The 14,501-nt window shown below is 46.2% G+C and overlaps 1 protein-coding gene across 1 annotated transcript in view; it reads right to left on the bottom strand.

Moving 5' to 3' along the window:
- Positions 1-14,501, bottom strand: part of FAM124A (family with sequence similarity 124 member A) — a 112,605-nt gene that overhangs the window by 71,561 nt on the left and 26,543 nt on the right. Inside the window, exon 3 of the mRNA XM_061133281.1 lies at positions 1,067-1,800. Within this exon, the coding sequence (XP_060989264.1) occupies positions 1,067-1,800 (734 nt within the window). The remainder of the gene's footprint in view (positions 1-1,066; positions 1,801-14,501) is intronic.

The following is a 14,501-nucleotide window of genomic DNA, read 5'->3' as shown; positions in this document are numbered from 1 at the left end:
GATGTTTAATGCTAAAACCAACAGAAACTATGCAACTTTACCCGTGATTCAAGTAAATACAATCAGCCGGCACCTTTCAAGACAACGTCGCCTAACTTGCTATCAGCTTTCTCCTCTCAGGTAGCCGTTTGTGAAAACTGAGATGCCAAAGGCAGAGGCATTTCAGAAAGACAAAATTGTATATGCCTGCAACTGATTTACCTGTTATTAGTAATTCTAGAAAGTATGGGTCTTGAAAGCATGTATCAGGTAGGGCATATATAGGACATTCTTAAATCTATATGCTCAATTTTTAATTCAAGAGTGTAACTTAATGACTTCTAAAGAGTTGGGATAATTGCTGGAAGGATGGGAGGAGGAAGAGGTCCAGTAATTGAACCAAGATATTAACCACAGAAGCAACAGAAGAGCCTACTGCATCCATTTCCTTCTATGTATTTACTCCCCTCTTCCCATGCTTAATGAAAACAGAAGCCCCAAAGACATCGCAGTACTCCTTAAAATGCCTAGAAGTCATTTCCCAGTAATCACTGAATTTTAACAACGTAATACCCAGTAGCAGAAGGGTGAAGGGTAGAAAGTAGGGGAGGCACCAGAGCAAAGAAGAAAACATATCTTCTCTATTGAATGTCAACCTATTTTATAGTTGTCACAGATGGCTTTTCCTGAAGTTCCTTTGTGGAAATGAAGAATTCATTGGTAAAAACCTCCTACTTGTGAGGGAGAAGACTAAACAATCTTTAATAGCAAATTGCCTGGGATATCAGCTCGTTTAAGATCCCCTGGAACCACAAGTATTTAGTGGATGGATGCTTGTCACAGGTAGGTGACACCAGAGGATCATCTATTGTTGGCCTGGGGCACATGACCTTGGCAGCAAAGTGAAAATTGTTTAATTAGAGTATGGACACCCTGACTTGGTCTTCAAGCCAGCAAGAGGGTCACTCCTTTTTCTTAACTCCTTGTTTTGTAACGGGCTAGGGCTTCAGGAAAAGCCATTTCACTTGTTTTTGTTATCATCAAAGGGAGACAGACACAGACAGACAGACGGACATTCCCCAGGTACCTGCAGAAGGATCTTGTTGCCGTCATGGTCCTCCGTCTGCCAGCGCCCCTCACTGATGGGGCTGCAAGGGTTGGGCAAGAGCGGCACCAGCTCGCCGATGTCCCTGACCCGAAACTCCAGCACGGAGGAGTCGGTGGGGACCGGGGTCTGATCACAGGGCAGTCTCTTGAGGGAGAACTGGATGTCCACGTCCAGATTGGAGAAAATGGGGAAGATGCAGAAGTCCGCTTTCTTCTGGCTGGGGCTCCGCCTGAGGATCAGCTCGTAGAACTTGAGGATGTCGGCGTAGTTGTCATGGCGACAGTAGATGGTGAAGCGCACGATCTCCCTGCCGTAGTGCACCGGCCGGATGGCCCAGAGCGGCGTCCCCGGGGCCAGCGTGAAGAAGTCCTGGCTGCAGGGCAGGTAGGGCAGGAACCTGCTGGGCACGCGCTCCGTGTGGTGGTGGCGCCAGGGCGGCCGCTGCAGCGTGCGGTGCAGCTGCAGGATCGGCTCCTCGCCGTATTCCTCCTGCAGGAAGAGCACCACCGCCAGCGCTGGCTGTGCCGCCTTGGGGGCCCTCCTCCGCCGGCGGCATGCCCGCCTTTCCGAGACCCTGAACAGCGGGAGGTCCGGGTGGATCCATGCCAAGACCTTGTCGATGGCCTCCTGCAGGGGGCGGGATTCCCCTGGGTCCGCGATGATGTGGATGCTGACCAGGAAAGGGTCCTGCGCCTCCTCCGTGGAGTACTCACCTAGCGACACACAGAAAGAAACCCCAAAGAACACGCGGTGACTACTTCATGAAGGCGGCCCGCGATGACATGCAAGGCCTTGGCAGAAACAGAAGTCCATTTGAACCGACTCCTTGATGATTATGAAATTCTGATCCCAAGTTCACGTGCAAATACGACTGTACCCAGCCGCCTGCCAACGCAGGAGACATAAGACACTCGGGTTCCATCCCTGGGTCGGGAAGACCCCTGGAGGAGGGAATGGCAACCCACTCCAGTATTCTTGCCTGGAGACTCCCATGGACAGAGGAGCCTGGTGGGCTACAGTCCATATAGTGGCAAAGAGTCGGACACATGACTGAAGGGATGTAGCCCGGCATATACAACAGCAGCCCCAAACTCAAGAACTATTACCCTAGTTCCCAAGCCGTGTGGTATTAGGGGTACCGCAGCAGATTGAGCGTATCTTCCATTGAACAACACAGTCAAGTCTCCATGGACTTGGAAAGGCTACCAGGGCCCTTAGGGAAGAGCTGTACATTAAGCATCAGGTGTGCAACATTTGCTTCCCAGGTGGTGCTAGCAGTAAAGAACCTGCCTGCCAATGCAGGAGACATAAGAGACATAGGTTTGATGCCTGGGAAGATCCATTTACACCATTTAGAATTTCCCAGAGTAACTATAGTGCCTCCCCCACAAATGTTCCCTACACTGCTGTACTCCCTTGGTTTGCTTATTTCGTTGGCTTATTCATCACTTTGTTCATTCATTTAACATTTATGGAACCCTTTCTTCACCAGGTACTTCCTCTAATGGACACATCAAGCCCTGGCTGGTGAGGCATCCTGCTAACCGTCGCGCTGGTGGGGTGGCCAGTTGGTGATCGTCTTGCTGCTGGAGACAGAGGGAAGAACAATCCGGGGGGAGGGGGTGAACCCCATGTTCTGTCAGAGCTTCCTGGGCCTGTGGTTGGGGGTGGGGTGAGGCATAGTTGGACCATCATGGCCCGTGTCATGCTGCCTTTTGGACCCCTCCTTGGGCCACATCCACCCAGAGGCCTGCACATCCCGAGCAGGTCAGTTCCCCTCCCTGTGTTCTCTGGCAGAACATCGGATTCCAAGTGCGAAGTTGACTGTTTACCTTGGCTACCTTCTCCCATGGGGTGAAAAGTTTGCTGGCCACACTACTTAAGAAGTGTTCAGCATATTTTATCAGATAACCTGATAAAAGCCTTGTTCTTATTCATAATGGCTCTCTTTTCATTTAAATTGCATGACCATCCAAGGGAAATCAAGGAAAATTTAAGTCTACTGTGACTTGGAGGGCAAGATTTATCTAGCATCTAGACCTGTCTCCACATACATGCCTTGCAATATCCACTAGGGTGTTAGGCACAGGGCCATCATGCTGTCGGTAACGTTTGAGAAGAATGATGTCCTTGTAAGAACCATCATTTCAATCAGTTCACATGATGAAAGGTGATTTTTTGGTAGTTAAACAAGACATTTCAAGTGGGTTGACAGGTACTTTTCATCACAGGCACCTATAATAACATGGTCTTAATTTTGCTGGAGCAAAACCTGTCTGAATTTTCATTGGAACCCTGACTCTTGAATCTCTCACTTGGGAACATTTGTGTGTGTGAGCTCAGTTGTGTCCAACTCTTTGTGACCCCGTGGGCTGTAGCCTACCAGGTCCCTCTGTCCATGGAATTTTCCAGGCAAGAATACTGGAGTGGGTTGCCATTTCCTTCTCCAGGGAATCTTGCCAACCCAGGGATTAAACCTGCATCTCCTGCATTGGCATGTGGATTCTTTACCACTGAGCCGCCAAGTGGTGGTGGTGACTTATTCACTTAGTCATGTCGGACTCTTGCAACCCCATGGAGTGCAGCCCGCCAGGCCCCTCTGTCCATGGAATTTCCCAGGCAAGAATACTGGAGTGGGTTGCCATTTCCTTCTTCAGGGGATCTTCCCAGCCCAGGGATTGAACCTGCTTCTTCTGCACTGGCAGGTGGATTCTTTACCACTGCACCACTTGGGAAGCCCATTTTGGGAACATTTAGCTCAGTCTGTTGTTGCCTGTTTCTCCTTCGCTCATTCATCCACATGTTTCTTGAGCGATCGATATGTACCAGGCACTGGGGGACAAGGAAGCTGGCACCTTGACTACTACACAGTTCATTAATACAGGCTCTGGTATGACTAGTGCCCCCTTAGAGTATATGACCTGCACAGCCACAGGCAGCAGCCATAAAGAACCATGAGCCACAAATGAGACCCTCATAACTTAGCTGGGAAATACCAACATAAAAGATTAAAATTCAATCTGACATAAATCTATAGGAAATACAGTACAGGAGCATCTTTGATGCGGGAAGAGTCTAAAGTCACAATGACATAAACATTTACTATAGATTATCTACCACTGAAAGTCCCTTGAATTTCCAAGATGGAACTGGAAGGTCCTGACTTGAAACAAGACCACACAGCCCAGATAGATGTTCCTTTGGTTGACTAGTAAATGAAATAAAGGCTTGTGGCATGGCTGTTAAAAGAGTCTTGTATCATTAAAACACTAGACCCCTCTCAGTAGGCTGTGTCTTTCATCTACAAGAGGCTTCTGGAACTAATGTAATGATGACTAATATAACAGCAAAGTGAAGTCTTGGTACTCCCACGATCATGGAGTTGAATGGTGGGTGGAATTATTTAAGTTCTCTCTCTCTCTGGTTGAGCATGTATTCCCAAACTGATACAAGTTAAGTATGAGCATGATGCAATTTCAATTTACTATCATATCACAAAGGAAAGAGCAATTTTTTTCCCACAGGGCCTCTGAGAAGGCTTTCTGGAAGATGGTCCAGGTGAATTGGGTTTTGATGGGTCAGCAACATCTCACAATAACCCCAAATGCAGGGGAGATCACTGCAGGAAGAGGGAAGACTGTTTATGAAGGCACATATCGGTATGAAAAACAAGCGCATTTGGAAGTGGGTGGTGAGTAACTCTGAAACACAGCAATAGATGCAGAAGGAAAAATGGATTGGAGCCAAGTTGTACAAGGCTTCAGCTCAATTTGGGAGTGATAAGGGGGCAGTGGAAAGTTTTAATAAAGGGATGTTGGGATCAAGTCAGGGGAGGTTGGCTGCAGGCAAAGTAAGAAGTTAGAAAATGAGTGATGAGTCTAGTAAGAGATAACAAGGATGTGGGAAATTACATTATTGGCCCTAGTTCTTGATTCTCTCTCGTCACCTTTCTCTCTGCCATGTGGCTTTGTACTTCCTTCCACTAAATGGTTAAAGTGCATTTCTCTACCCTTTGACTTTGAACGAGACTATATGGCTAGCTTTGGCCAATAGAAACACACAACAGTGGCATGTGTTTTGGCTTGCTTTCCTGTGCTTCTGACATTTCCACAAGAAGAACATGCTTGGGTCAGCCCACTGGAGCCAGAAAGAAGGATGAGAGCCATGTGGAGCAGACCCAGCCTACCTGAGCCTGGCCTCCATCGGCCAGACGTCCAAAGACATGTGGAAAGAGCCACCCAACTGAGCTTGGTCTGAATCAGCTGACCCAAGCCACTGTTTGGGATTGTTGTTACACAGTGATACTTACAGCTGCAGGCAGAGTCAGTGGGTGTACAGAAAAGGCATAGTCTTAGGCTATTTAGGAAGCATAGGGAGTCCAGGGCCTGGGGATGGGGGCAGGAAAAGGAGAGGAGTTGACCTTGATGTTTCTGGCATAAGCAACTTGTTTCATATTGATGTTTAACTTGAGATAGAAAAAAGATGTTTAACTGCAATAGAAAAAACCTGCCATTTTTTCTGTGGGGAGGTTTGTGGGGAAAGATGAGCTCTTCTTTGGCCAGGCTGGCTTGAGATGCCCGAATGACTTCCAGGAGGGATGTGTTTTTGGCAGTGGGCCTGCGTGTTGCTGAGGTGATGGGCTGAGCTCAGGGATGGACCAGTTATCTTTAGGCCACATTCACGTTCATGCAGTTATCTCTTAAGTGTGTGCCCACATTGAAAGAGTGGGATGCGATTTAGCAACTGAACACCAGCATGTTGATTTGAACCAGTGAAAATTCACCTGGATGGCTTAAAAAGCAATCAGAATTCATGGATGATTCTGGTCTTTTTCTTTGCATGCTCTTTCTGCTCACCTGGCTACTTTCTGTTTCACTGAACATGAGCACCACTACCAACAGAAGTGCAGTTGATGCAAAAGTAGTGAACACACAGAGCAATGACATTTCCCACTGGTCAGGAGCTTCAGTGGTGGGCGGTAGGAGACACCACAGTCGCCAGCAATGCCTATTTCACTTTTCCATGGTGTCCTCATCACCCACCAGTGGAGATACATGATTCACTAAACAGTGATGGATGCTCACTATGAATGGAAAAGAAGGGCTTTGAATAATTTGGGGATGAAGACACTCACTTGAGAAGATTACTAATGGTTTCTATGAGGGAAAGACAGACACTTGCGGTAGTAAGAGTGTTGGAGAAAGAAGTCGTCAGAGCATCAGACAGTCCCAATAAGATCCTGATGCCACCACACTCGGGGTGTGCATGCGGTCACGCATGTGTGCATGTGTGGTGAAGCTGTTGGCTCACACACAAATGACATTGGCTGTGGGCTGGCACCTTCTTGGCATTCTATATGTGTGAACTCACGAAATCCTCATAAACAACCCCAAAAGGAGGAGGTATGACTCTCATCCTCATTTTATTATTATTTTTAAAATTTATTTAATGGGAGGCTAATTACTTTACAATATTGTGATAGTTTTGCCATACATTGACATGAATCAGCCATGGGTGTACAGGTGTCCCCCTATCCTGAATCCCCCTCCCACCTCCCTCCCCACCCCATTGCTTTGGGTTGTCCCAGAGCACCAGCTTTGAGGGCCCTGCTTTATGCATTGAACTTGCCCTGGTCATCTGTTTTACATATGGTAATATACTTGCTTCAGTGCTATTCTCATATCGTCCCACCCTCACCTTCTCCCACATAGTCCAAAAGTCTGTTCTTTACATCTGTGTCTCTTTTGCTGTCTTGCATATAGGGTCATTGTTACCGTCTTTCTAAATTCCATATATATGCATTAATATACTATATTAGTGTTACTCTTTCTGAGTCACTTCACTCTGTATAATATGCTCCAGTTTATCCACCTCATTAGAACCGACTCAAATGCATTTTTTTTTTAGTTGAGAAATATTACATTGTGTATATATACCTAGACTGTGTGGATCACAACAAACTGTGGAAAATTCTGAAAGAGATGGGAATATCAGACCACCTGACCTGCCTCTTGAGAAATCTGTATGCAGGTCAGGAAGCAACAGTTAGAACTGGACATGGAACAACAGACTGGTTCCAAATAGGGAAAGGAGTATGTCAAGGCTGTATATTGTCACCCTGCTTATTTAACTTATATGCAGAGTATATCATGAGAAATGCTGGGCTGGAGCACAAGCTGGAATCAAGATTGCCGGGAGAAATATCAATAACCTCAGAAATGCAGATGACACCACCCTTATGGCAGAAAGCAAAGAAGAACTAAAGAGCCTCTTGATGAAAGTGAAAGGAGTGAAAAAGTTGGCTTAAAACTCAACATTCAGAAAACTAAGATCATGGCATCAGGTCCTGTCACTTCATGGCAAATAGATGGGGAAACAGTGAAAACAGTGACAGACTTTATTTCTTTGGGCTCCAAAATCACTGTAGATGGTGACTGCAGCCATGAAATTAAAAGATGCGTACTCCTTAGAAGAAAAGTTATGACCAATCTAGACAGCATATTAAAAAGCAGAGACATTAAAAGGTCTGTCTAGTCAAGGCTATGGTTTTTCCAGTAGTCATGTATGGATGTGAGCATTGGATTATAAAGAAAGCTGAGCACTGAAGAATTGATGCTTTTGAACAGTGGTGTTGGAGAAGACTCTTGAGAGTCCCTTGGGCTGCAAGGAGATCCAACCAGTCCATCCTAAAGGAAATCAGTCCTGAATATTCATTGGAAGGACTGATGTTGAAGCTGAAACTCCAATACTTTGGCTACCTGATGCGAAGAACTGACTCATTGGAAAAGACCCTGATGCTGAGAAAGACTGAGGGCAGGAGGAGAAGGGGACAACAGAGGATGAGATCATTGGATGGCATCACCGACTCAATGGACATGAGTTTGAACAAGCTCTGGGAGTTGGTGATGGACAGGGTGGCAAAGAGTCAGACAAGACTGACTGACTGAACTGAAATGATATGTACCACAACTTCCTTATCCGTTCATATGCCCATGGACATCTAGGTTGCTTCCATGTCCTAGCTATTGTAAACAGTGCTGCAGTGAACATTGGGGCATATGTGTGTCTTTCAATTCTGGTTTCCTCAGTGTGTATGCCCAGCAGTGGGATTGCTGGGTCATATGGCAATTCTATTTCCAGCTTTTTAAGGAATCTCCACACTGTTCTCCACAGTGGCCATGGAGTATGTACTAGTTTGCATTCCTACCAACAGTGTAGTTCCCTCTTCTCCACACCCTCTCCAGCATTTATTGTTTGTAGACCTTTTCATTGCAATCATTCTGACCGGCATGAGACGGTACATCATTGTGGTTTTGATTTGCACTTCTCTGATAATGAGTGATGTTGAGCACCTTTTCATGTGTTTGTTAGCCATCTATATGTCTTCTTTGGAGAAATGTCTTTTTAGTTTTTTGGCCCATTTTTTGATTGGGTCATTTATTTTTCTAGTATTAAGCTGCATGTTAGTTAGTTAGTTCAGTCGCTCAATCGTGTCCGACTCTTTGCAACCCCATGAATCGCAGCACGCCAGGTCTCCCTGTCCATCACAAACTGCATGAGCTGCTTGTATATTTTGGAGATTAACTCTTTGTCCCATTCTGAAGGCTGTCTTTTCACCTTGCTTATAGTTTCCTTCATTGTGCAAAAGCTTTTAAGTTTAATTCAGTCCCATTTGTTTATTTTTGTTTTTATTTCCATTACTCTGGGAGGTGGGTCATAGAGGATCTTACTGTAATTTACATCAGAGAGTGTTCTGCCTATGTTTTCCTCTAAGAGCTTCATAGTTTCTGGTCTTACATTTAGATCTTTAATTCATTTTGAGGTTACTTTTGGGTATGGTGTTAGAAAGTTAGATCTAGTTTCATTCTTTTACAGGTAGTTGACCAGTTTTCCAAGCACCACTTATTAAAGAGATTGTCTTTTCTCCATTGTATATGTTTTGCCTCCTTGTCGAAGATAAGGTGTCCATAGGTGCATGGATTTATCTCTGGGCTTTCTATTTGGTTCCACTGATCTATATTTCTGTCTTTGTGCCAGTACCATACTGTCTTGATGACTGTAGCTTTGTAGTATAGCCTGAAGTCAGTCAGGTTGATTCCTCCAGTTCCATTCTTCTTTCTCAAGATTGCTTTGGCTATTCAAGGTTTTTTGTGTTTCTACACAAATTGTTAAATTATTTGTGTAGTTCTAGAAATTATTTGTTCTAGTTCTATGAAAAATACTGTTGCACGCTTGATAGGGATTGCATTGGATCTATAGATTGCTTTGGGTAGTATACTCATTTTCACTATATTGATTCTTCCAATCCACAAACATGGTATATTTCTCCATCTATTTGTGTCACCTTTGATTTCTTTCATCAGTGTTTTATAGTTTTCTATATATAGGTCTTTTGTTTCTTTAGGTAAATTTATTCCTAAGTATTTTATTCTTTTTGTTGCAATTGTGAATAGGATTGTTTCCTTAATTTCTGTTTTCTCATTGTTAGTGTATAGGAATGCAAGGGACTTCTGTGTGTTAATTTTATATCCTGCAACTTTTCTATATTCATTGATTAGCTCTAGTAATTTTCTGGTGGTGTCTTTAGGGTTTTCTATGTAGAGGATCATGTCATCTGCAAACAGTGAGAATTTTACTTCTTTTCCTATCTTGATTCCTTTTATTTCTTTTTCTTCTCTGATTGCTGTGGCTAGGACTTCCAAAACTATGTTGAATAGTAGTGGTGAGAGCGGGCATTTTAAAATCTAATATTATTTTTTAAAATTTATTTTTAATTGAAGGATAATTGCTTTACTATATTGTGTTGGTTTCTGCCATACATCAACATGAATCAACCATAGGTATACATATGTCCCCTCCCTCTTAAGCCTTCATTCCCACCTACCAATCCATCCCACCCCTCTAGGTTGTCACAGAGCACTGGTTTGAGCTGAGTCATAGAGCAAATTCCCACTGGCTATCTATCTTACATACACTAGTTTATATGTTCCCATGCTACTCTCTCAATTCATTGCACCCACCCCTTTCCTCACTGGGTCCACAAGTCTGTTCTCTATGTCTGCATCTCCATTGCTGCCCTACAAATAGGTTGATAAGTAACATCTTTCTAGATTCTAGTTATATGCATTAAAACTCCAGTACTTTGGCCACCTGATGTGGAGAGCTGACTCATTTGAAAAGACCCTGATGCTGGGAAAGATTGAGGGCAGGAGGAGAAGGGGAGGACAGAGGATGAGATGGTTGGATGGCACCACCGACTCAATGGACATGGGTTTGGGTGGACTCCGGGCATTGGTAATGGACAGGGAGGCCTGGTGTGCTGCGGTTCATGGGGTCGCAAAGAGTTGGACATGACTGAGCAATTGAACTGAACTGAACTGATGATATTTGCCTTTTTCCTTCTGATGTACGTCACTCTGTATATGGGCTCTAGGTCCATCCACCTCATTAGAACCAACTTAAATGCGTTCCTTTTTATTATTCCATTGTGTATGTGTAACCACAACTTCTTTATCCATTCATCTGTTGATGGTCATCTTGGTGGTTTCCATGTCCTGTGTGTGTGTGCGCACATGTGCATTCAGTCATGTCTGACTCTTTGCAACCCCATGGACAACAGCCCACCAGGCTCCTCTGTCCATGGAATTTCCCAGGCAAGAATACTGGAGTAGGTTACCATTTCCTTCTCCAGGGGATCTTCCCAACCCAGGGATTGAACCTGTGTCTCCTCTATCCCCTGCATTGGCAGGTGGATTCTTTACCAGTGTGCCACCTGGGAAGCCCTTCCATAACCTAGCTATTGTAAATAGTGCTGCAATGAACATTGGGGTATGTGTGTCTTTTTCAATTATGGTTTCCTCAGGGTATATGCCCAGTAGTGGGGTTGCTGGGTCATATGGTAGTTTTATTCCAATTTTTTTTTTTTTAAGGAATCTCCATACTGTTTTCCATAGTGCCTGTTATCAATTTGAATTCCCACAAGCAGTCCTAGAGCAGGAAGCTGAGGCACAAAGAGGTGGAGGAACCAGTGGAGGGCACAGAGGCAGGGAGTGAGCAGGCAGGCACTTGGCCATGGCGTCTGAGGTCTGTGGGTGACATCCCCTCAAAGTTCTGCAAAAGGACTCATTTCCCAGCTGTAGGGGCAGCGGTTACTCTCCAGCCCTTTCTGGCCAAGCTGCTGCCACTTCCCTCTCATACTCTCCTGCCTACTCCTCAGCCCCAGTCCTAGCTTTATTTTGTGGCCACACATTTACATCTCTTCCTTCTGGCCCTGGGTCTCTGAGGGAGAATGCCCCAGAAACCACCTCCCTGAGGGCGCATGCCCGGGTCTCTACATCTGAGCACTGTCTTCAAGGGGAACTGGATCAAGCCAGCACTGCAGGTGGGTGTGACAGGCGCAGAAGAGCAACACTGGGAAGGCAGCCAGTATGAGAGGGGGAAGGTAACTTCTGAGTCTCCAAGACAGAGTTGTCAGGGTGCCCGGCACCGGGCCACCTCTACCAGCAACACAAAGGTTTCCCGGGGAGCAGTAACAAAGGCCAGGCTGCAGCCTGCACGCCTGACTGACTGTTTACAGCTCTGCAGAAAGGGCAAGATGCCGGGCCTCAGAGCAGGGAACAGGGCTGAAAAGCATTCCACCAAGCCCGGCTTGCCCGGGTGGCACAGGATGCAACCCCGATCAATCAAGCAGCGAGGCTGGAGACCTGACCCCTGTGCGCCCGTGAACCACAGAGACATCAGCAGCCAGTATCCTGTCCCCAGGAAGAGTCGGGGGGATGAGTGCTGACGTTAGGACACTCAGGCTGTCACCAGCCTGTGCCCACTACATGTGACCCTGAAATAAACAGGCTCCAAGGGGGACAGAACACAGCTCCAAACCACCATCAGGCACTGGGGTTACACACGCCCCAGAGAAAACCTGCCTCCATGGAGCTAGATAGAAAACCAAGTCCTGGAGGGGCAGGAGAGAAAATGTGAATAATTAATTGCCATGAAAGGCCTCTCCGCCTCCCTGGAGAAGCAGGGACAGCGTCACTGTAGGATATGCCTTTATCATATCTATTACACGGCCTCTCAAAGGCCCTCAGAGAGCACCTGTTCAGTGAGGGAAGGATGCAGACCCAAGAGGCAATGGGCAGACCCCCCGCCCCCCGCCAGGGGTAGAGAGAGATCGGAACTGTTCACCAAGCTTTCCAACTGGCCTGTGCTTCCCGAGAGGATGAAGAAGATTCCTTCCCATGTGATTATATACAGTTAGATTTTCCTTGGAGAATGTATAACACTGTAAGCAACTGTAAGTAAAGCACTGCACCAGGTCAGGCCTTTTATGAGACAGAAAGAGTTACCCCCATATTTCACTCTCTTGTATACTCCCCTGTTTTTGTCTTGTTAAGTGTAACAGAAAATAACTTACATGATAACAATCATGTATTGTGTTCTTGTTTGTCAGACACTATCTTAAAAGCCTCAAATATCTCATTTAAGCTTTACTTGGGTTTGATCCCTGGGTCAGGAAGATTCCCTGGAGAAGGAACCCACTCCAGTTTTCTTGCCTGGGAAATCCCATGGACAGAGGAGCCTGGCGGGCTACAGTCCATGGGGTTGCAAGAGTGGGACACAACTTAGCAACTAAACCAACGAACCAATTTTTAAAACACCACCATGATAAAGGTGAGGCAGGAGGTAGAGGCTCCCCAACCCCCACCTCCCAGCCTTGGGGTAAAGCAATTGGAGATTCATTCCCTGTGGATCAAAACTCAAAGACAAGAAGAGCAGGACCTTTAAGGGAGGAGGCTGGGCCCTGCCCGGACCACATGTTTCTTTTCTCGAAATCAGGAGACCTCCCTGATTGTGCATGAGCAGAAGAGGCTCCCTGGAGGCCAAAGGAGATTGATGCCAAGGGATGTTCTCCACCCATACGCCTCTTCAGTAAAATTCATCTTGGCTAAGAGATGTGTGTGCACACATGGGAGGATCCTGAGATATACCAAATATGAACTGTGAATCAGGCAAATCAGAATGACCAGCCGAAGGAAACCCAGAACACCCCATAAAAGTAATTCAAACTGCCAGGAATTCAGAGACTCTCTCTCCCTGAGTCTGCCTGTGTGTCTATTCACATGTACTGTACTCTTTTTCCTCTTAATACTTTACTAGCTTCACTACTTTCTGTCTTTGTGAGAATTCTTTCCTGCAAAGCCAAAGGGCCAGGGCCCTTGTCACTGACCACTTGTCTAGTGGCTAGGATATCATGTTGTCACCACTGCGAACCGGCCTCAATCTCTGGCTGGGAACCCAAGCCCCAAGATCAAAGGTATATCCTTTCTCTCCATCTTGCAGGTGAAATGTTAACTGACTTGCCAAAGGCCATTAGGCTGAGGAAGAACTGGGTCTCTATGTTCTTCAACATGTGCTTTTTCTTGCCCCTTTTAATTTTTAAAAATTTTTTTTGGGGAGGGGTGCATACCATATGGCTTGTGGGATATTAGTTCCCCATCCAGGGATCAAACCCACAGCTCCTGCCATGGAAGAGTGGAGTCTTAATTGGACTGCTAGGGAAGTCACCTTGCCACTTTTATTTTTAAATAAATTTACTTATTTTCCCACACCACACAGCTTGTGGGACCTTGGCTCCCTGACCAGGGATTGAACCTGTGCCCCCTGCAGTAGAAGCATGGAATCCTAACCACTGGACTGCCAGGGAAGTCCCACTTTTTCTTGCCTCTTGAGCCCACCAACCTTATGATCATCCTGCCCTGAACCTCAGCCTGCCTGGCTAGGCTCCATCAGGAAATGTGGTTAGGTAATTTTGCTGTGAATGGACTGACCAGTGTGTTTGGGCAGCTTCTGGCAATCTCTGACCTGTGTGGATGTCCTGAGTCTGGTGGAGGAACAGGGAGGGGACCAAGTCCTCCTGCTTGTTGACAGATGACCTGATGCTGGTTCTCCCACTGGGTTATCTCAATGCTGCCTGTGCCAGGACCCCTCACTGCCACACTCTGCATCCCAAGGCTTCACGCCGGCCTTGCCTGCACTGTCCCCTGCTGTCTGGTGTCCGCCAGACTGGCCCTCCTTGCAGAATTGACAAACTGGTGTGTCCTCAAGACACTGACTTCCTAATAGCAGGTATGTCAAATTGAAGGTCCAGATCGCCTGTTCCAAAGGGAATGAATGCCTGGCCAAGTCTCAGGACATGACAAGGTCAGACACCCCTTTCTAGAATTTCTGGGCAATAATTAATGTCTCTTGTCACTTTATCCACCATTTATCATTGACAGTCTGCAATTCTGTGACAAGGACTTGGGCTTCAGTGGTAAAGAATCCATCTGCGATGCATGAGCCACAGGAGACACAGGTTCAATCCCTGGGTTGGGAAGATCCCCTGGAGGAAGGCATGACAACCTTCTCCAGTATT

Source organism: Dama dama, chromosome 30 (genome assembly GCF_033118175.1).
Source record: "Dama dama isolate Ldn47 chromosome 30, ASM3311817v1, whole genome shotgun sequence".
Classification (NCBI taxonomy): domain Eukaryota; kingdom Metazoa; phylum Chordata; class Mammalia; order Artiodactyla; family Cervidae; genus Dama; species Dama dama.
The sequence above is the reverse complement of the archived record's forward strand: the minus strand, read 5'-3'. Positions and strand labels throughout refer to the sequence as shown.